The 23,459-nt window shown below is 39.5% G+C and overlaps 1 protein-coding gene across 4 annotated transcripts in view; it reads right to left on the bottom strand.

The window, feature by feature from the left end:
* VSTM2A (V-set and transmembrane domain containing 2A) overlaps nucleotides 1–15,024 on the bottom strand; it is a 32,039-nt gene extending 17,015 nt beyond the window's left edge. For 3 of the 4 annotated variants that reach the window (XM_090049630.1, XM_090049631.1, XM_090049632.1), the window contains exons 1-4: nucleotides 14,355–15,024; nucleotides 12,154–12,320; nucleotides 11,102–11,152; nucleotides 6,850–7,186 (exon numbers count right to left, since the gene is read on the bottom strand). In XM_090049630.1, coding sequence (XP_089905756.1) covers nucleotides 6,850–7,186; nucleotides 11,102–11,152; nucleotides 12,154–12,320; nucleotides 14,355–14,433 — 634 coding nt within the window. In that variant the 5' untranslated portion in view covers nucleotides 14,434–15,024. The remainder of the gene's footprint in view (nucleotides 1–6,849; nucleotides 7,187–11,101; nucleotides 11,153–12,153; nucleotides 12,321–14,354) is intronic. The other variant, XM_090049633.1, reaches the window with a different exon arrangement.
* Nucleotides 15,025–23,459: the final 8,435 nt, after the last annotated feature.

Raw genomic sequence — 23,459 nt, forward strand, 5'->3', positions numbered from 1 at the left:
ATTAAAGGTGCAGTCACACAAGCTTCAGAGGCCTGGCAGACAGGGGCTGGGGCTTGGTGACAGAAGGGACAAACAGAGCTACAGCCTCAAAGCCCAGCCTAATTCAGTGGGCCCAGGCTAGAAGGCCTAGCAAGATTAAAGGGTCAGAGGCATAGGAGGCTGAAGCCCCACACAGGAAACAACATTGCAATGATACCCACAAGGCATGGAGCATGGTAAAGGGGAGGATTTAGAGCTACACAATTAGCCCTTAAGGCTTGAGGTCCCCTTTGGTGACACAGTTACAGAGTAAGGCCTAGCAAGGGACCTAAGGACTAGTGAAGCCCAGGAAGGGGCCTGGCCACAGACAGAGACCAGAGGTCCAGTTGGACTGAGGCCACACAAAAGCCTGTGGGCACCCTCCCTATTCATTGATATTTTCATCAAGGCATGGCAGGAGAGACAGGAAAGCACCATAGGGGTGGAAAGGAGCACAGTCACAGAGCCACCTGGGGGGCATCACAGCCACCCCTGGGGCCCTGACATGTTACAACGAGGATGAAGACTTTTTGTAGATTGACTGTATCTAGAGATATATAGATAGAAGACAGAAAAATCATGGTGCATATTCTACAGTTTGGGAATATGCACCTGTCTCATCTGCCATGCCTTGTGCCTACATGCTGACCTGTTCCATTCAGATTCCAGGGTTCCTCAGACCCAAACCTGTGGAGGCAATTTCCATCCATTTTATCAAGATCCACTGACTACCAGAGTATTTCATATCCCCTCCTGTCACCCTCCTGCCAAATACTATAAATTGTTGCAGTATTTCCTGATTTCTAGAATTCATTTGGTTCTGTAAGATGCCAAGACCTGCCTTCCCCTCTTTGCCCCCTCATAAATTACACATCAAACCGCTACTGGTATCTGAGGAATTGCTTTGCACATATTTCCTTTCTAAAATAACAAAATATTTAAAGGAAACAAAGATAGCTCTGGGCATATAGCTAATTCTGTGGATGGATCAGTTCCTTCAGGAAACAAGTACAAGTCTAATTGTATCAGTCACAATTTGGACCTGGCATGATTTTCTTATATGTAGCCAACTACCCTTTGTGCTTGGTGACGATGACTCTGAAAAAAAACAGAGTTGTAGCCAGCAGCCTGCTTGGATCCTCTGTCAGAGATTTATTGGATTGGGGGTAGTTTCTGGGAGGTACATGCTGTCACCAAGTTGCATTCTGCAGTCAGTAACACTGATGTGAATCTGGAGCCACTCTACTTAAGTAAATGGAGTTATTCTAGATTCACTCCCATGTTAAAAAAAAAAAAGTCTGTAGCTTCATTGGCTTCTTTTTGCTGGAAAATAATTCATTTAAAAGTTTGGCCCCTGGCTAATTACACCAGTGCTTAGATTTATGAGAAATTTTGATAAATTAAATGTGTAATTTTACTTTTGGAACATAATATGCTGTTATGTATTATGCATAAAAAGTGTCTATCACTCCACCTACATGGGACATTTTTTGAATGTATGCAGATTAGTCTGTCACATTACTCAGATTGGTGTTATGTTGTTATGGCAAACTTCATTTCCTACAGCCAATGAATAGAAAATAAAAGGGTCATGCTGTGGCAGCTTTGACTTTTGCATTCCTGGCTTCTCCCTCCAATTTCAATAGACATGTAATGCTTGTTTAGGGTTTATTTATTATTTTTTTGTTTTATATATGTTATTGTAATTATTTTCCTCACTTTCTGTATCTTATGGCTGTTTAGCTTACAAACAATAATAAATACTTTTTCAGTGTTTTTGGTTGTAGCCATGTTGGTGTAAGGCAGGCAAGGTTCTGAGGTAGATGTGATATCTGTTATTAGACCAACTAAATAGCTGGGAAAAAATGTTCTTTGCAAGCTTTCAGGCACAAATGCCCTTCTTCAGGCATAGAGAGACTCTGCTGGTGTTATGTGTTCTCCAAGGTAGAAAAGAACAATTTACAACATGCAGGTCTGTGAAAATGCAAATGAGTAGTAGTTTGGAAGATGATAGGTAGAGATAGGAAGGGTGGGGAGGGAGGGAAATGTGTAAAGGAGTGTAAGTGGTCAGCTGCAGGCAGGTTACCTGGGGTTATCAGATGATAGGCAGGTTGTAATGTGTCATAAATCCAGTGCCTATATTTTTTGGCCATAATTGCTTGCATCCAGTAGATTTATGAAGTGAAGTTTGTAGGCTCATCTAGAAAGGTTCTTTGTAAATTCCCTTTGAGCATTAGAACTGAGAGATAGGAGAGGGAGTGATTGTTTTGTGAGAAGTGGGTACCCCCTGGTAATCGGATACAGGTTTCTCTCGCTTTATGCTGTACATGCTTTCCTGGAAAATGGCGCACAACTCAAATTCACGTACAGGGAACCCACTTTACAATGTAACAAATAGGAATACGTTCCAAGACCTCAGCTGTACTGACCCCCAGACCCACTTCTTTTCTACTTTGGTGAACGTAACACCAGCAGAATCTCCCTTTACCTGAGGAAGGGCATTTGTGCCCAAAAGCTTGCAAAGAACATTGCCTGCCATAATTAATACTTTTCACTTTTATAGTCTTCATATCAGAGTTTCTCTTGAAATACTGCACAGCTGTTTATTAGCTAAGCTTCACAACATCCTGTGACATCAGTAAAGGATACACAAGTACCACAGAAATATACACAAGTCTATTAAAATTCATTATTTATCAACCAGTGCTACACAGTCCTCTCATAACTATCACAGATACTCTCTTGTCTGGGTAAAAGCAGTAACCCCAGATACTTCTATATGATACTATTTTGCAAATTATGATTTGCTTTAAATAGTGGTGCCTACTCTGGGTATGATAAATGCTTCTCTTATGGTACCTTTTAGATCTTTATTGCCAGTGCAAAACTGACACTTCATAGAATTTTATACTAGGAATCAGCAATGAAAGAGTTCAACAAAGTGATGTGTACCCTTTAGATATACGTTTTGGAGAAAAAAAAATATTCCTGCCATCAAAAGGAACTGATCTGTCCTACCCCATAACTATGCTTGCAAAATATGTGAATATTGCTCTCTTCCTAATTCCCAAGTCATTTTTTCTTCATTATAAGACCAACATTTCTCTTCGATGTGCTTATAAACATAAGAGAATTTCCTACAAGGCAAAAAAGAAGACAATGCTGGCCTAAATTCTGATATCCATTATCTATCCTGATTAATGCTTATTTTTCAATCAATCCCACTGAAGTCAGGGCCCTACTCAAATGAGTGAGGGGATCAGAGTTATCCCACACAAACATTTGAATTACACAGGAATGCTTTATTTTTTAAACAATATTTCCATTCTGGTGAATAGATGTTAACGACATGCAATGTAATCAAGCAGAACGATGTCTGCTCTCATACCAGCATCTTAAGTAGTAAATTGAAGTATCGGAAAAGGGATTCATTTTCTTTTGACTACATAAAAACCCTGTAGTAGACACATGTTGATTAAACACCTTATTAAGAAAGAACATTTACTGTGTGCCTGCCTGTATTTACAATCTGCCTTCTGCCAGTCTGATTTCTCAAAGGTGGATACCTTCTCATCCTTGGCTGAAATTACTGCACTAAGTTAACTAGGTCCAAATTCTCAACTGACAAATAAAGAAATGAGAAGTTGGATCTATAAGATCACCAAAACATATCAGTTTTTTTTGTCAGAATGAGGAAAAATAAATGTTGACCCTCAAAAGTTAAATTATTGGCAAAAAAATTGCACTGTCAGTTATATTATAGCAATTTCTGATGGAACCAGAATACAACATCAAATTTTTTGAGCTTTATCTATTGTTGGAGTTATTTGACCCTTTGTGAACTGAGGGCCCCTCCATACTTCATATTTATAGTGTGATAAACATGTTAATCACACCATAAATGACAAGGGTGATACATGCACACCTAATTTATGGTCCATAAAATGACAATCTAGCCATAAAAATGTTCCACATGTAATGTAGAACACTGTTATGGATGTTTAGTATGGCACCTTAAATTGAATGCATGGCATGTTCATACTCTAAGGTTGTCCAGACAAGATATCCAACAGTCAGCTGGGAGTCATCAGTTGAAATGAGACCCAGGCGGTCCTGGTCTCCAACTGCCTGTTGACAACATTGACAGCACTGGCCTAGCCAGACCTGGTCTGGAACTGACCCCAGTTCTCCAAAAAAGCCTCAAGTTGCCTTGGGAGCTCATGGTAATGACCCTGGGCTGCCCTGGACTGGTAGCTGTCAAGGGCAAATCCCTGACCCCCAAACTGTGCCTCCCATTATGTATGTGTGACTTGGCAGGAGCTACAATTGTTGAAATCAGGGATCATATCCCATTGCACCATTAAATTAATTTATGCCAGGGACTCAAGTGTCAGCTTGTAAGCAGAGCACAAATCTGTGTTTCGTGATAAATCATGAGTGAAGATAAGAGATTAAATCTGTAATATTTGATCAGTAGAATAGTCTAACCTTGGTCTACTAAGTATTGCTGTTGTAAAAAAGGTGGAGAAAGAATATAGGTGTGCTTCTTGAGGTCAAAAGAAAGCCCTTTGTGAGATATAATCATATATTCAAAACTTTATAAATTCAAAATACTAATAAAGAACAGTGTCCAGACTGGCAGGACCAGACCTTAACTGGGCAAAGCAATGGATTAATTATAGGAAATAATGAATATTTTATGCCTGTGATGCTCCCAGCTTGGTTCAATAGACTACCCATTGCAGGTACACTCTCACCACAATTCAGCAAGGTTTGTTAGCACACATCTGACTTTAAGCTCATCACAGATTATAACTGAGTTCATGCAGAGCTGAGTGGGAACCACAATTTGCATTTTATAGGAAATTCTTCTATTTCAAAATTTGTTTGGTTTTTTCCTTTCAAATCAAAATAAAACTGAAGGCTTCCTAAATCTCCTGTGAAATGAAAATTACACAAAAAGCTTGATCTGGCATCAACTAAAAGAATCAAATCAAATATCACCTCAATCATTCAAATTTTCCTTTTAATTTTGACTTAAAAATAAATAAAGGTCTCTTGTAAATAATAATAAAAAAATCATTTGGATGTGAAAAATCAGAGTATTCCAATCAGAAAATGGAGTGTTCAGATCTTAGCATCATTTTCTCTCCTTGAAATATAATTACATTAAAATTTGCCATTAAAATGGATACATTCCCATCGGAAAAGTTGGATTTCATGAAGTGGTATTTTCTGGTGTTCTCTCAGAACATTTTCAGTCAGCTTTGCTCATGTGTTTAAAGTTGGAGATGTCCTTGAATACTTTCTCAATGTTTTCCTCTTTCTGTAAATGGACGTAACCCAGAAAAGCTTTAACTTGCACAACTGCCTTTTCAGAACATTTTTTGATTGCTTTGCAGTTCCAAGAAGCTTGTTCTGGTCATTCCCAAATGTGTTGTGTTTCCTCATTCCCTCTCCATTGCCATCAGTAGCATATAATGTCACTATGGAAGGTCACACTATGTATATGTGTCTTTGCATAATTTTGGCATTCACTGTTGGGAATGCAATGATAAATGCTCAATCTCATATGGCCTATTTAGAAAGCAATAGACAAAAGTACTCAAATTAAATAGTATAGCAGTTTCTCTGTAACAGATGATGAGGCATTGCCTGATCCAAAATCCATTTAAGCTTTGGATCGAACCTTTAGTGTTCTAACAACTGACAAATCTGGCAAATCCAAATTATCTCTGAAACTTCTCCTATGAAGGTTTCCTGTGAAGGACAGAAATTTAAAAAATATTTAAGTGACTTTGGAATCAAAGGCTAATCTTTCAAAGTGGTGCAGGCAGTTATAAACTTAGGGTCTTCACTATGCAGGGCACATGTGCATGAGACATTCACTGCAGAGCTGCCTAATTCGCTATGCATTAAAGTCTCAGTGTCTACACATGCAACCCTATTAGGCCTCAGTAAACTAATTAACTCCACTGTAGGTTAGTACTTGTAAACAGAAGTACTATTCTATGGTGGCGTTCTTTAGTGTGCAGCAACACACATGTAGATGCTGATAGGTCTGGCTGGGGCAAGAGGGTGCCTACCAGATAGCTCCATACTGGGGCACCCTCATGCCCCATCCAACCCTTCTGCAGTAAGTTGAGCTGGGTCAGGCTGCTCCAACCCAGCTCAATGAATCATGGTCCTGGGCACACATGTAAATGCAACTCCCAGGAGCAATTTACTCCAAAGTGATATACACCCTAGTTTATTACTCCATACTAATAGCATGTGTTCATGCACCCACAGGGACCTTATTATGCAGCAAATTAGGGTATTAATGTATAGTACTGTTAATCCAGAATCTACCCTACAACACTGTAGCTTTCCTATGTAGACAAGTCCTATTTTTCATTGACATTCAATAAGGCTTAGGTTTCTTGATATCCAAACCACTTTGAAAACAGGAATTAGACTAAGACTTTTGAAAATGCTTCTTATCATGTTTTCAATTTATTGTGCCTAGCATGTAAAAAGAAATATTCAGTACAATCTCTTTTATAAGAACCTCCCATGGGAAAAGTTAATTAAAAGAGAGGATTCGCTATAATAGGGTTAGGCAATTTGCTACATCACAGTAAAGAAAAAAAAATGGTGCCTATTGTTGGGATTGTAAAATGAAGGGTTGTCAATAAACAGGATTTATTATATAATGAGGTTGTACTGGATATTAAAATATACATATTGGGCACCATTTTTTTCTGAGTCACAACTTTTCATTATTCTGTTTAAGTTCGTGGTGAATGCTGGTCAGCAGTAAAATGAAATGCTCAAAATGCTCTTCCATACCTGATTGTGGACTTTGTTTTGGGATTTTAGCTGCTGCTTCAGGACTGGAAGTGGATCGCGCACGCTGATTGGCAGAGTTATGGTTGCTACTTGGAACAGCTGCTGAGATGTTCTTGCGAGGTTTCATATCTTGCAACCACATTGGGGATGCTTCAAAGGCCTGCATTCGCCGAGAGTGGCTATTCGCATTGACTTTGAGAAATGCCTGAGCCTTGTATTCCTGAAGGTCTCCATAGTTGGCATCTGTCACCCTGCACTCATACAAGCCTTCATCCTTTTTCCTCACTTTTGAAATCTGCAGCTTGTGGGAGATGTCATTCCCTTGTACTTTCACTGTCTGCAAATTTTCCGGAAAAAAGAAAACAGTACATTAGACATTATCATTCCATTATCATTCATTATCATTCCAACATTTTTTCTCTAGACAGAATATCCTGAGACACCGAGTGTGACTATACTAAAAGACTGCATGCCAAATTAATCAGGAGCAAAACTAGCTAATTTCTGGAAAGTTCCACTGGGGGTGAATATAGTTCCTTATATTCATATAGAAGATTAGTGCCTTATTTCCAAAACTGTTTTGTATGATGTGTTCTGAGTGTTAATTGGTTTCAGACAAACAACCTGAACTTTCACATTCTTTTTAATTAATTCTTCAAGATCATGAACATAAGCTTTAATGAGCTTTCTTGTATAAACCCGATATCGCTGAATTTCGTTGGTTAAATCTTTCCAATTACATGACTTTATTGAATCATTCAACTCTTGAGCTAGTGCATTAACTATCTTGTTGGAGATGTTTGCCAATATTTAAGCTTCTTTAACAATTTATTAGATTATCTTGTACTCTTCACTGTGATAAAAATTATCACTGCACATAGAATTTCTTCACATCAGACTTGCTCAAAGCTTTGTTATTTTTGTTTTTAGCAGTATTTATGAGGCCACCAAGATATGTAGCTGGTTTAAGAAAAAACCTATTATATACAAAAGCATACATATATTAAAATAATGTGACATTTTGGTGATTTGACAATACAAAGCACAGAGTATGTATTGTTCTGTTAGAAAGATTTAGTTAATACAAAACCATTCAATGCAGTCTTTGATATCCTAATGCACTATAACTTATTTTTCATATTGTATAATTAATTTCAAAACACAAATCCTGCATTTTTGAATAAGGAACAAGACATTTTATATTGATGAGTGATAGCTGACCAGTTTTTATAGGTGTGGCCCCACAAAAAAACAAGCTGAAGGGATCATTAGAACTGACAAATATGATCCTGAGAGAGCCCTGCAGTCTGCCTTCATTCTGCCACCAATATCCATTATATAAATTCAGCTGCAAATGTAGCTTTATTTCATACAGTAGGAAAAAGATGAAGATGGCAAGCAGCGGGGAAACATTAGAATAATGAAGATGTGACAGATCATAGAGAAAGTTAGATTGCAACCAGGCATATGCTATTTATGATTATTCAACATATTGTGCCTAATAGCTTAGCATATCGTCACCCCCAGTATTGGCAACAGACTTATTCTGCCTAATAGACTACATAAAGGACAATACTTATGGATCATACTATGAAATGAGATGAACTTAAAACAAAAAAATTATAGTTTCCATCTTTGTAGATCAAGTACATTGTTTGATAAATTGTATCTAAAAAACAGATGAGGAATTTTGAGTATAATATTATATACACAAGAGGTGCGGGCTGTTTATTTATTGCAACCTTATTAAATAGTAATAATAAAATATCTATTTTAATCAGTTCAAAATGAAAAATAGTTTCAAAGAAATATGAAACTCAACATAAGCTTAAATCACAGACCAAATTCTACCTTCAATTATAAGCAAAAGCATTGGCACTTCAGAGGAGGAACTGAGAATTTACTTTGTGTTTGCATTTGAAAAATAGAAATGGTATTAAGATAAGATTGTTTCATTTTGTATGTCTTTCTATTCCAAATTCCAAAGAAATGATGTGTTTCTTCATAAATACAATGTATTTCCAGAGGAACCCAGACTTACACAATGCCATCTTTTTGTAGGAATTTGCCAAGTGTCCTTAAAACTGTATTCTTCCTATGATGGGATTTCTACATATGCACTTCAGAAAAAATAACCGCTTTTTATAGCAAGAATATTTAGAAGGCCAATTTGATACATACATTTTAAAGCAAGTAAATATATTTTACTTAAGCTTATAAACCAAATTCGACTGCAGGCCATCAGAGCAGTATTTGATAATATCAGCACACAAAATGAGATGAACATTATTAACCTGAAGATAGCTAGGATTTTAAACAATTCAAGATGGGCCATAACCTGCAATTTTTATGAAATCAAAATTCCTATGGCCTTCAATGGGAATTGTGAATGAGCAGATACTGAGTAAGAAGTAAATTAATCAGTAGTTCCCCCCAAAAAGGCCAAATCAAGATCTGGGTTTTATTAAGCCAGGCACTGTACAAAAACAGTTGAATACATGCACCATGCTATAAGAGGTTTACAGTGTAAGGTTTCTAGGAACGTGGAAAGTGTGAGAAAAAGGGCTATGGTCACAACATATGCAGTTATTAATGTGAAATGAAGAAATGCATGCTGCAACATAACTTTAATTAGTGTTATGCATCCAAGAATGGAATACAGAACTGAATCTTAAATGATTTGCCAATATAGCAGTTGATATTCCTGCTGTTGATTTAGGTCAAATTATGCCTTTGGTTTCCCATCTAAAATGAACAATCTTTCCAGAACTTGTGGGAATCCTTATCCCTACTGCTTTGGCTGGTAAGGAGAGGGACATACACAGTCACCCACTGCCTCCTCAAATTCCCTGGGGGACTCTAACAGAATAGTCCCTTCACCTCTCTGAGCACAGAACCTACTGACCTAGCTTTCCAGAAAGGTGTGCAAAGGAAATGAAATGGACCCGCATCTTCCTTTCTTCTGGTTACCCCTTTTTATACACTGTCTGACTTGTAATTCAGACAGATTATCTGATTATTAAATCTAGCCTTGTAGACTCTGACCCTCCAGGTCACACTCAGGAGAGGCACCCAGTGAAGTCACTAGGGCTTTGCCCAAATAACAGCTGCATTATAGCTATTGTACTGGATGAAACCTTTTCACGGTAGCAGTAATATCAGTTTCTCATCAGCTAAAAGTATTTTTTTAATCACCTCTGTAAATAGCCATATACTAAGCAGAAGGGAAATGCCAACTCAGAGGAAATTTCAGAATTTAATTCAGAATTCTAATGTAGAATTCTGGGGCCATATCGTTCCCTCCCTTGGTACATCCAACGGGAAGATAAACTGTTCTGGATGAGCCGAACCAAGTTAGTCTACCTTCACGAAAGTTCTCTTTGCTGGGAAGAGGGGCTGAAGGGAGCAGCAGTTCTTCACTACTGAATGAGTCATGTCCATTCACCAGTTGCAGAAATCCTGGGGAATCCCGGTGGAACCAGGACCAGCCCAAGGGAAAACCCTTACATGTCTTCATCCTTATAACCCCTTCTTCAGTGTCTGGCATGATTACTCTGATGACACTGTACTGTGGGGACCATGAAGAGACTCCATGAGCAAAATAATGCAGGACCAGTTAGAATGATCATTCTCACTGAATTCTACAGATCGATACAGGGGGAACTCTGACTTCAACATTACCCAATGTGTGGCACACCACTCCCTGCCTTCACTATACTCAGTACTCTCTCCTGGCAGATCCAAGCTCCATGGAAAACCTTCTTCAGTCTTGCAAACTGTGTGTGTGCACATGTGTGCAGAATATGGAAGAAGCAGTAATGTGGATGAAACAAATCTGCCTTATTCACATTCACAGGCTTGAGAATATTCACACATATCTTGGGAACATGTTCTAGTCCTATATTTTGCTTTGGTTAAGGGTTTTTTTTAACAATGGAATTTAATAAACTCATCAGATCTGTGTTGTTTCTGTGACCACAAGGTGCCAGTGAAGAAATAAAAAAAAAAAAGCCTATGTTTACTAATTGAATTTTCTTGCTGATGTGCCCTTATCATAACTGCCAGGAAAGCATCTCAGTCTACTTCCCTCTTACATAGGAACTAGACTCAAAGTAAGGCAAGAGGAGCCCAGAAACTCAACGGTATTGACACAGTTAGTACACAGCCCACAGGTCTTGGGATACATGCTAATTAATGACAAGTGGAAAATAACTAAGTGCTAGCAATGATCTCTCATTTGCCATATACTTACGCTTATCTTTGTTCCATCATTGTCCAAGTCTCTCTCTGGTAAGAGCTCCACCTATTGGGAAAGAATAACATTTGTGACAAGCTGCATGCAGTGCCAGGCTGCTGTGCCTGCTGCAAGCTAATCATTAAGGCAGAGCCTGTCTGACAAGCAGCCTGTCTGCACACTTGCATGCTAAGTGTGCCACCTACGGGCCAAAACACATTCCTGTATGCTGCAGAGGGCTGGCAGACTTGGAAAGAAAGAAAGAAAAAGTAACTGAGGTGAACAATTCCAAATCAGTTTTCTACTACAGCTCTCCCAGCAGCGACCGTGAAAGATCTGGGGCTCACTGACACCACACAGTCTCCTGGAAACTAGAATAGAGGGATATTGCCTTGGTTTAGGATACAGCTCTGGACTGCACTCCTGTGCTGTTTGGCTTCAGCGTGGATCCTGAGCTTACAGACCCTTGTGAATCAGAACAGAAGGGGGAAGAGCTTGTTGAGACAGGGCACAGATCCCTCACTCCTATCTCAGGGGAAACGCTGACAGCGAAGGCAGGCTTGATCCCACCTTGGAAAAACTAAACCACGTAGGTTCCTGTGGGGTTGTCCTGAAATCCTGCATGGAATACATTTTTCATGCTATTTAAGATGATCATGACTGGTGACTAGCAATCCAGCGGAAGGGGCCCGGGGCGGTCGGTTCCTTAAAAGGAAGCGATCTGGTCGGTGCCCTGGGTGCTCGCCTTTGAAGACTACAGTCCTGCACCTTCCCTTGCAAGGCGTGTGCCCTCTCCACCCCTCTTCCTGCAGCTGCACTCGGGCGGGAGTAGTCAGACCTGCACAATGCATTGCACTAATGAGGCGCTGATCGCCGAGCTTTGCACTGGGGAACTAAATCCCCGCGTGCAGCAGCCTCTTAGCATGCGCTCTTAGAAATAGAGACCCAGGTTTGGGGCAATCCGTGTGGCCTCCCTCTGATCTGAAGGAGGCCCCGTGCCCTGGCCTGGGTGACCCAGCACCTCCCTGCCCCGCTCCGTGGTTCCCCCTCCCTCGACAGCGCATCAGTACCTGAGTGCCCGTCACCTCGGCTCCAGCCTCCTGGTCCTCGGCGGCCCGCAGGAACCACCACTGGATCTCGAGGTACACCGAGGCTGAGCCGCTCTGGAAGGCGCAAGACATCTCCACGTTCTGCCCTTCGGTGGCCGTGACATTTCGGGGGAACTCGGTGAATTTTGCTGCAAAACAAATGCACAGCTTACTGGGATCTGCCTCCCTCTCTCTTCTCCTCTCCTCTCTGTTTTCTCCTGGGTTTTGCCCCCTCTCCCTTGCTTTCCCCCTTCCCTTTGCTTTCCTTCTCCCCGCATTTTTTTCCGGCTGCTCCTCTTCTTCTCCGCACCCACTCCTCATGTCTCCGTTGTCCCTTTCGGATCCCCTTTCCCCATTTCTTTTCTCCTTAGCCTGCCCTCCCCCAGGAACCCACCCTTTCTCTCCAATACAGGTGCAGCTTTCCTTCACTATATTCCCCCATCTTGTTCTCGCGTCCCGCTGATGTGAGGGCTACATACACCAGGGAAGGTTCCCTGGGGTGAGCAAAGTTACAGATAATTATATCCAAATATTCTTGGATGAAAAGCAGGATTTCACCCAACTCGCTGAGGGATTCAATACAAACCAATTGGGACAACCAATCCAGTCAATTTACTGTGGTCAGTAGGTGAGCCTGTGAATTATTAGACCCTGAGTGGCTATCGGAAATACAGATTTTAAATACGCAGGGTTCTAAGGAGAGGGATTATGATCACTCATCAAAGTCCACGTTTCAAGCACGTCATGGGAGTTACTTATTCTTTAGCGTGTATTCTTAACCAGGAAAGCTGAGACATGGCTATTTCTGACCATTCTCTGTCCTAGCAGACACTTTCCAAAAACTAACCTGCATTTTGATATCCCCTGCAGTATGACTGTGTCCTCTCAGTAGAAGTACCCTTAAGAGAAAATCATACAGATGGGTGTATTTTAAGACCCCATCATAATCATACCTCCCTGCACTCTCCTAGGCTTGTATGCACCTTCCTTCAAAACAGTGCAACCCTATGGAACCTACTCTGGCCAGGAAACTGGGAAACCAAGGAAATGGACGAGTAAATAAATTAATAAGTCCTGTGCTTCAAATCAAAGAAATGCTGGGCATTATCAGAATCATTGCTCAAAGAATTCACCAGGTAGTTTTCCACTGCCAGTTGTTACAGGTTGATTTGGGCATATTACCAAGCCTAGGAGGAAATATTTGGACTGCATGCCTTTCTATCCAATGCATCTAATCTGGTTATGTGAATCCTTGGATCTGAGGGATGATTTGGGAATATAATGGACCAGTTTCACTTTTAAATACATATTCCTTGAAACAGACTTTCTAAAGGCTGCGATCATTTTATATATTCTCAAGCCATTTGTAAAACCCTACATGATATTGGGCCAGGGCTTGCCATGAGCAGGCAAAGAGATCTTTCATTCTGCCTACTGAAGAATTAAAAGAAGTTTTCCTCCTTGGTCAGTGCTCGACAAAACCCAAGAGTTGTGTTTGCAGAGCTGGTGCAGTGTTCCCCGGGCAGCCGGGTACGACCTGTCCATGGTGCTGAAATGTTCACTGCAGCCCTTAAAGTCCCAAACAACTGGATTCTGCAGAGCCAGGGCTGCTTGGGATGCGAGACGCGCCTGTTCGCGGGGGCTTCAAAGAGGTCCATCTTTTTGAGGGATACACGTAGTCACCGAAGGGAAAGAGGGGTCTGAGCAGGAGGATCACATCATGACAGAAAAGAAGGGAAAGGGGAACCAAATCCCCTATAGATTTCGATAGCCAAGGGAGGCATTTGACTAGGCATCCTATTCTCCTTGTGAATGCAATAATTATGCATGCATGGGTGGGAATGCATTGTGCACAGACATATATACACACAAGCCAAACACGAGTGTATGTCCATTCATTGAAGGCACAGCACACACAAACACACGCCCGCACACACACACACACACACGCACGCACAGCGTTCCCCCCCCCCCAACCTTTTTCCAAAGTCTTTCTTTTTCTCTCTTCTCTGAAATCCAGTAAGAGAAGTCTGTTTTATGCTCACTTTGGGGAAACTTCTCCCTCCTCTCTTGCTGTTTCCATACCATTCCTAAGCCACATTCCCCCTCCCCGTCGGCTTCAAGCTCGGCTCAGAAGCTCATGAAACACGCACCCGCAGACATTGGATAACGAGCGTTCTTACCTTGGGTGGAAAGTCCTTGCTGAATATACATCACTGAAAAGAAAATGAATCCAACATAAGCCAGAAAGATCCCCATCATTCCAAAGCGAAGAAAAAGTCACATCAGGGTAACAAAAGCCAAAGGTGCCCTCAAAGAAAGGAATAATATAAGGGAGGAGGAGGGATGGGAGAGGGGGATAAATTACAAAGCGGCTGGATGCTGTAGCCCTGGCTGCGACACTGCTCGCATTCTGCTACTCAGTGCAATCTTGTCTCTGGGAAGAGCGGGGATTGTAATACACTGAGGTTCAGATCAGCTGGCGCGGGCGCTGTGATGCTTGAAGTCCAGATCCAGACTCAGAAACCGATGAAAAGTGGGGATCAGCTGCCTTCTGTGCCTTTTTTTTTTCTCCAGCTACCTGGCAGCTCCGTTCAACGTCAGCTCCTGCTGCTCAGGATTGCGTGATGACTGCCCTCCCTAAACAGTGATCCGGCTTGGGAAAGTGGGGCGTGGGGGAGACTGGCAGGGGGGAGGGTGGGAGAGGAGTCTACATGGCTTGCATCGCCTCAACTTTTCCCTCTAATGGCTGCGATGATGCCTTTAACCCTTCCTGCTCTTGGCGTTCTGTGTTTGTGTCGCTCTCTCCACCTGCTCAGACAGCTACAGGGTAACACGCTGTGGGGGAGTGGATTTGTGCATAATGGAGAGCTGACTGGATCGTACTGATGTAATCTTCAGTCTGGCATCCCAAATCGTTCCCTGACTAAGAGGGTAATGCACAGCGGTTTGCCTTTGCCTTTTTTTTTTTTTTTCCTGGTCTCGCTTTTCCTCTTTCTCCCCCCTCTAATAGAGAAACAGTTAATATCATGAGTTGCACTGCTGAACTTGCTATTGACTGTTCTAAATAACAATGCTCACCTCAGACATTATAATTTGGTAGATAATCTTCCATCGAAAATAGATGAAGACGGCAAGACTTCAAATGCCATCAGTTTCTCCACAGATACGGATATTTTCTATATATGTACCTATAACATCTATACGTTTTCTGAGGAAAAAAAAAATATAATGGCAGTCTCTGATTCTGTGATATTCTAATGATTTGTCATAGTATATGTATAGTGCAGACAAGGTTTTTACCCATGTTGAAAAATGCATTTTTTCATCATTTTTTTTGTACGTACCTTTTATGGACTAGAATTCACAGGCATATGATAGCTCATTGCAGTCAAGAGGCTAACCTTGACTACTGTAGGTGTGGAAAAACATTGAAAACTGTCTTCACTAAAAAGAGCCTTCTGACCAAACTCCTGTTGCTGCCTTTAGTAAAGAACCATCTAGAAAGTACTTAATACATTAAGAAAAAAACAAAAACTTTTTACATGATTCAGCTGAGTCCCTTTACCCCCAACATCAACCACCACCAGCAAAGTAGAGGATCTGATAGGCAGTCACAGAGCTATGTGACTTGCCTTTGCTCCTATCTGCAAGATGAAAAATAAACAGAGCTAATTAGAAAAGAAACTGTATCCATAAAACATGTGTTGTACCCATATGAACAATTGGTTTTTCCACTGGTTGAAATATTGGGCAGGTCTGTCATTGTAACAATGGGAATGCAAGTTCCACAATGATAGAAGGAGGAACATTGCCTACTTTATCTAGCACACCAACCTCCACCAGAGAAAATGATCATAACTACATGAGACACTTGACATAACAGAAGCAGCTTTGTAGAACTGTATCACAGGATTAATGTCTCTTCCTCTATAAAGTTTTCTTCTCATCATTTCTTTATTTTATAATTACTTGGCTCCTTCCAATATTTATATAGCTGATGGATATATTTCCCTGTGATAATGGTCTCTTCCACTGATGTCATTTTTAAGTACTGTAATAGTTTTCCGTAAAAACAAAAAATGCAGAATAAAGCATACAAACTCAAACTCCCCCCCCCCCCCCAAAAAAAACCTGCTGGTATATCAAAAGTACTTACAAGACATTATACTGAGATGGAGATTTAATTGTCCTAAAGAAGTCATGAGAAATGTATTTAAAGCCAAGATTTCTACCAAAATAAATAAATAAATACTACAATGAAGAGAAAGACAGGGCCCTAAAGATGGCGTAAATAATGTATGTTCAAAAGTGAGCAGTGATTTTGAATGCTTCCATTATTAGGTACCTAACCACAATCAACCACAACCATTTTAAAGGGGCTTGTTTTTCAGAGAGTAAAAGTTCAGCCTTCCCTGAAAAGTCAGATCCCTTTCAGGCATTTTGTTGAATTAAGGAACCCAAATTCTTACACATTTGAAATGCAAGCTAACTGATTATAGGGTTCACTATAAATACATATACGTCATCAGTAATCAGTTTAAATAACAAATTAGAGATACATCATCAGCAGTCAAGTTAAATGCAAATTAGATTGGAAAAAAAATCTAAGCAGCATCACCTGTTTTGGAAGGAAAGGGGAGAAACATAAATAGAGCAATCTTTTTCCAATCTAGCGTGCCTGGCTGACAAAATTTAATTTTAGTAATTTTCAATTCCAGTTGGAAGCAAAGATCTTATAATCAACTGAAATAACTTAAACCTATGTTAGTGTGATAGAAGGGGACTTCCTAGTGAATGTAGAAAATAATGTATATGCTAAATATAACATTAAAATATCAGGGTGAAGTTATATTTATGAGAAAATGAACTAGTGAAAAGAATCCTACTGGATTATGTTCAGTATATCACTTTTTGTTGCAATATATAAGTCTTATGACACATTTTAAATGTTTTTAAGTAGAAATTATTACCTGTATGTAATTGTGCACAGAAAGAACAGCTTATCAAGATAAAACTCACACTGACATAGAGAGACCTCGCCCAAAGTCAACTATACCAGGTGAGCCCTATGAAGATTCTCTGTAGGGAAGTAAGCTGAGTAGCTATGCTGAGAGTTTCTCTGTTCTTTCATTTTATATAAAGGGTCTTTGTCTCGACTTACACAATTTAGTGTAGAAGAATAATGGGTCATGCTTTGTGGGGGAGTTTTTGGATCCATGATTGTTTTATTTCCCTATTTTGGTGTTTTTAATACATAGTATAGAGAGTCTGTGTACTACTTCCATAGCCTGAGTATCTGCACACAGAGAGGGAGATTTTCCAAAGTGCCAAAGTTGTTTCACAGGAGAAGTCCCATTGAATTATCTGTCCATCTGAATTTTGTAACTGCAGCTTATTTCTTATTCTTTTTAAAAAAATCATGTTTCTTATACTTATTCATGAATAAGCTCTGCTCCATACAAATCTATCAATATGCACAAGTCAGTTCATGACAGTGATTTTTTCTAGATTAGGTAATGATCCCATTAATCTTATTTACTCTATATTTCTATCTAGACCTGGTATTGGAGAAAATAGTTCATGTCTGTAGAAGGGAAGGTCATCAATGTGTCTTATTGGGGTTCTTTACATGAAGAATAGCCCAGAACAGTTATGGTGGAATACATTTTTGACATTAGCTCCCACTCAAACTTATTCCACATTGATAGTGTACATATAATGTGAAATATGAAGGTTCATACATGAAGTAAGTGCAGAACAGCTGTTGCATCATATCTTGGTGCACCCACTTACACTGATTGATCTATCTCAGATTTCTCATAAGGAAGCTTCTCAAGATGTATCTGTGGGACATTAAGGAGTTTGTTTGTTTGTTTGTTGATGTTTTGGATATTATTTGTGTTAGTTGTACATAACAGTTGTTACTAAATTTTTTAAGGACAAGTTAGATAAACACTTGTCCAGGATGGTTTACATAGGGATGATTCCACCTAGATGACCTCCTGAGGTCCCTTGATGACCTATTTTTCCATGATCCAATTACTTTAGGCCTTGATATTGCCTGGGAAATGCATTGATTGATGATCTTGTTTTAGAGACACAGAAATATAAAGTGACTCTGTTAGGTCTGTCATATTTCTTTTCTACCTAGCCATGATGTATTTTTGGCATGTCAGCAGACCCTAGGAAGAACTGACATTTTAGAATGACTTTTTTTATTTCTATGAATCATGCTTTTCTGTTAAATGTGTTCTATAGGGGGACTGAACATTTGTCCAAAAGGATCTCTCAATATTCCGTTACGCCTTTTTTAACCTTTTACCACTTATGGTCTGCTACCACTGGAATTTGTGATATTATTTTGGCCCTGTTGCCTTTAGTAAGATTATGGCATCCAACTATGTGTCTCTGGTTACTTGGACTCAGGGATGTAGTTGATCAATATATTCAGTGTCTGGTTGAGAAATGGATGAATTTTAGCTACAGGCTGCAACCTTTTCTGTAGATGCAAGCCCTCAGACCATTGCCAATTCCTCTCTTCTGTCATCTCTTTGTAAGGTTTTCTATTTTTTAAAAATAAGATATAAATAGAAATTCTACATGGACCATAATAATATTTTCAGTTTAAATTTTATGTTTAACCACTAAGATATTTCTGCACATAGTGCATTATGTGGTAGCCAAATGCTCTGCATGTACTCATGAACATAGTCATAGCTGCATGCAGTACCCCTCATAATTCTTCCTACTAATATCCTCTTGAATACAAAGTATCCTCTGGGATACACTCATATAATTCACATTTTCAATGATTTAAGTGACTTGGGGTTACAAAGGAATCTTTGAAGGTAGAATAGGCCCACAGGGCTCTGCTCATTACGATGTTATGTAGGCTTTCTCTACTGCACAAAAGGACCTTTCTCATGAATCATTTGTTTAGCCTATTCTGTGAAATGTCTCTCAGAATAAATGGAGCCATGTGTCAATGAAGAGTTTGTAAATACCTTTCTTTGTCCCATTGTCATCTTTCTGCCTAAAATTCAAATCTTTATTCCTTTGAATGCAAAATGCACATCACATGGCTGAAACCATTTTATATTTGTGCACTTACGTTAACCTGACGTTACTATTCTTAAGTTACTATTCCACTGAATTGGAATAGTAATGATGCATCACTTGACATGCCTTTGATTGTATGCTCTTCTTCTCTTCATATGCTGCTGAAATAGCAGATGAACTAAGATAGAGGATGTCCTTAGTGTTGCTTATGGGGAAACAAAGATAGGGGAGTTATTCCTCTAGAAGCCATCATGAAGACAGTAATATCAGATTCTTTTGTACAGTAATGGCAGCAGGGTGAATAACAACTAGTTCAGTGTCAGTGGGATCATCTACACATGCTATCAATGTGACTGAATATACTCCAGTTCAATTTGAGCTAGAGTAAACTAATCCTGACATCACAATGTATACTTGGATTTAAAAGCAGTAATTTACTCTGCTGCTTGATACCACTTTTATCTGACAGGACTATCCAGCAGTACAGTAAATTAGTCTACTTTGCCCTAATTGCTGCTCATGTGTAGATAGTGATGCTTTGCTGCACAGCAAATTAGTCTGTTGTGCAGTAAAGCATCTTGTGTAGATGTGCCCAATATCAGAGAGAGCCAAAAATGTAACTGGAAGTGGCATTTACATTTTGGGATAGGCCTGAGAAAACAATTTGGAGAACTAATCCTAACTTATTACCAGACATTCTTGGTACATTACTAGGCATTGGGTCTACTTAACTATTATGAGAGCTCTTTCTTTGAGTATATTTAAGCTTATCTGACATATTTTATATAACGCTGTGTGTGTGTGTGTCTATGTGTGTTCAATTGTGTATTACAATCTTTAGTTTCTTAGTCTACTGATTCTTGCCGCAGAGTGGAACCCTGTTGATTGTTCTTTTCTACCCTAGAGATCACTTTACAATTTGAAAGCTAACTTTGTAACAAAAAAGGAATTGAAACTTCAGGAAAGAAAAAAATGAAGGGGGACTGCTGGCTTTCTCCGTTAGGCCTCATGCAAGCTCTAATATATTTTTAGCAATTAATTTAAAAAGGAAGCCTGATGAACAAACTTGATTTTTTTAAAAGTGCTACACAAGGTCTTCAGGCCTGCAAGTTCAGCAGAGCTATTATATGTCTAACAAAGCACTAATTATTTCCACGAGTCTCGGAAAGACCAATGCATGTATTTGTCTTTGAAACCAACAAGGTTTAATGGAATTAAACGCATGCTCAGAGATAAGCATAAGCCTTTATCTAATCAGGGGTTTAACTTGTAACTTCTTTGGGCAGGACCTGTCTTTTCATTATATATGTTTCCTTTATCTAGCGCAGTAGGGCTTTGATGGAAGCCACCTGAGCTACTTCAGTATGGATGTTAAATCATTATCAAAATTATTGTCAGAGAAAAAAAAATATTGGTTTGTAAGAGACATGATGGGGGCTCATACAAATTTGAATTTATTTAAAAAATGAAGACTTCTGTTGCTTATTATCAGCAGGATTGGTCATGCCACCTATTATTAAAGTTGCCTGAGGATTTCTATGCTTTCAACTGATTATAATGTTGCAAAACTATAACCATTTGCTCTTATATTTTCCATGCTGGGTGCCTCCCTTAGTCTGGTGATTTTTTTTCCCTCCTTTTTCTCAGTGTTTCAGTCATATCTGAGAATAAGGTTAAGCTTTTATTTGAAAGGCTTTCATAACACTATGCTTTGAATGAGGGACTTGAAATTTGGCAAGGTGTGTGTGTGTTACAAATAGACCTTTTAGCATCCTGGTGGAAATCCATATATATTTTACAAGGCTGCATAGTTTTGAAAAACTGCAGGTCGCATAAGCTTAGTAGAAATTTCTTTGATTTTAACAGTTATAATCTGCAAAAAGTCCATCCTCAGTTATCACGATCAGGGTTCTCACAGCTCTGAGTACTGAATTGGTGGCACACATGCTATCCTTATAGAGGAAATGAGAATGTCATGGGACTCCATGGACATCTAGAACTAGGAACTAAGAACTAGGGCATTGAGAATAAGGAACCAGTAAAAGGAAGGGAACAAGGGTAGGGGAGAGAAGAAGATCTGACATGGGCATGTCAAGGAGAAATGGGATTGGTTCTGCAAAAAAACTGAGACAAGGAGAGAGGAAAAGGTAGACCCAGACTGGATGAGTAGCATAGGAAAGGAAGTAGAAAATGGAAGGCTAAGGGAGAGGGAGATCAGATGAAGGACCAGGAAGGGAACATTGTCATCGTTTGTGCAAGAAGGCTAATACTGTGTTGAGACTAGAAAAGATACTGAGTCAGGAGAAAATAACAAAGTCTCAGACCATGAACCCAGAAGGGAATAACTAGCTCTGCACAGCTCAGAAGTGTGGGACTGGGATAAGAGCCCATCCTGTAAATGGACATGAAAGACAAAAATAATTGGATGCAGATCAGGAACTTGGCATAGGGAGGAGCCAGGATTGGAAAAAGGATGGGTAGGAGGGAAAATTGCCAGAAGAGTCTGTGCCCATGAGTGCAAACTGCCCTTCAGCTTTGGAATAAGCTCATGATCCCCGAGTCTCACACCTCTTCTTCTGTTAGTCGATGTCTATGAAGCCACAGACAAAATGTCTCAGCCACACCTAGTGGTTGTCCATAAAGAGGATGACAATCTATTACCACTACTACTCTATTAATTCTGGTATCCTGGTTGTCTCCCTAAAGGCTCCAACTCTGTGGTTAACCCACGTGAGGGTCAATAAGATGTGATATTATGGAATGTCTTTTCTCCTTTCTTTTAGCTAGCTTTTTCTGTCCCTGGCCCCCATTGCCTTGTTCAATACATAGGTTGATATAGCTCTGGAATGAATCTGGTTTATGCGGTGAAGGAAATTGTTGTGTGAATGATCTTTATCTCATTTGCTGCAGAAGTTGGAAAGTAAATAATGAATGAGTAAAAAAGAAAAAGAGAGTGCCTTATAGCCAAAGTAGGTTAACTCTGCTCTGAGGATGTATAGTCTACACCTGACCCTTCCACAATTGCCCTATCATGCTGGGCAAGTCACTTAAATCAAACTTTCATTGGTGGTCATAATTCCTGGGTCCTGAGGAGACCCTAAGATTGGGCTGTTATCACTCCAATTGAAAGGAATGGGAGTTGTGCTTAAATATATTAAGCCAATTATTCTGTCAATAAAGAGATTCAAGGCAGCTCAGACTGTGCACCCAAAATATGCCTTTAGTCTTAATCTCTATGCCCTAACTACTCATTTGTAAAATGGGACCAACATCACCCCTTGACCGCAAAAGTGGTTGTGAGGAGATGAATTAATGTTTGTGAAGCATTCATAGACTACAGTGAAGAGCACCATAAAGAAGCTCACAAGGAAATTAATCATTCTGTCTTCCACATGGGGTTTGACTAGTGTTCAGTAAACAAGGCCTACAGCCACACACTGAACAAAAAAGATAAAACAAAATATTGAACAGCTGTTCATTAAGTGAGTACCATCCATCCTATGCACTGAGGCAGGAGTCCCTGGAAAAAATAGTATGTAATCATGTAATTAAAGACTGTATCATAATGCATACACAGAAGGGGGCCAAATTAAGGTTAATTCTTGTTTAGCTGACTCTTGAGTGCTTGGCTTTGCAACCTTAAAATATTCCATAAGCATAGCTTTCTGTGTGTGAGGTCTCATCTGTGAATATCTACAGCTCAAGTCAAGCTTTTTTTGTATTGTCTCTCTGTTGCTATGAAGAAAAAATAACATCTCAGATTTCTTTTGGACTTGGTGCATTAATCCAAATGCTCCTTTTCTCCTGTTTTCCTCTTTGTTTTTATTAGAGGAAAAATATGTAAAAGTGTTGTTTTAAGCACAATAACTGTTTGAGGATTTGTACAAAACATGAAAAAAATAACTTGCTGGACACCTTAATGAAGAGGCAGTATTTTTTCCCTAAAAATCATTATTTTTTTAATTCACATTCCAAACAGTTTGATAGTCTCATAGCTTTAATGGTAGTATCTAGACTATTATATTAAGTTTTCATTTCAGGCAAGACACCCCTGAGGATGGGATTAAGAACCCAGAATCACTTAGTGATCATATTTTCAATGCCTTTTAAGAGCGTCAAGATGCAGAAACGATATAGACCAATAATGTAGCAAATAAAAATTTCAATACAATTTTTCTATTAAATATTGTGGACATAGAAAAACAACAACATCAAATCAACTTCAA

Source organism: Crocodylus siamensis, chromosome 5 (genome assembly GCF_052110815.1).
Source record: "Crocodylus siamensis isolate JL-2025a chromosome 5, ASM5211081v1, whole genome shotgun sequence".
In the NCBI taxonomy this organism is placed as follows: domain Eukaryota; kingdom Metazoa; phylum Chordata; order Crocodylia; family Crocodylidae; genus Crocodylus; species Crocodylus siamensis.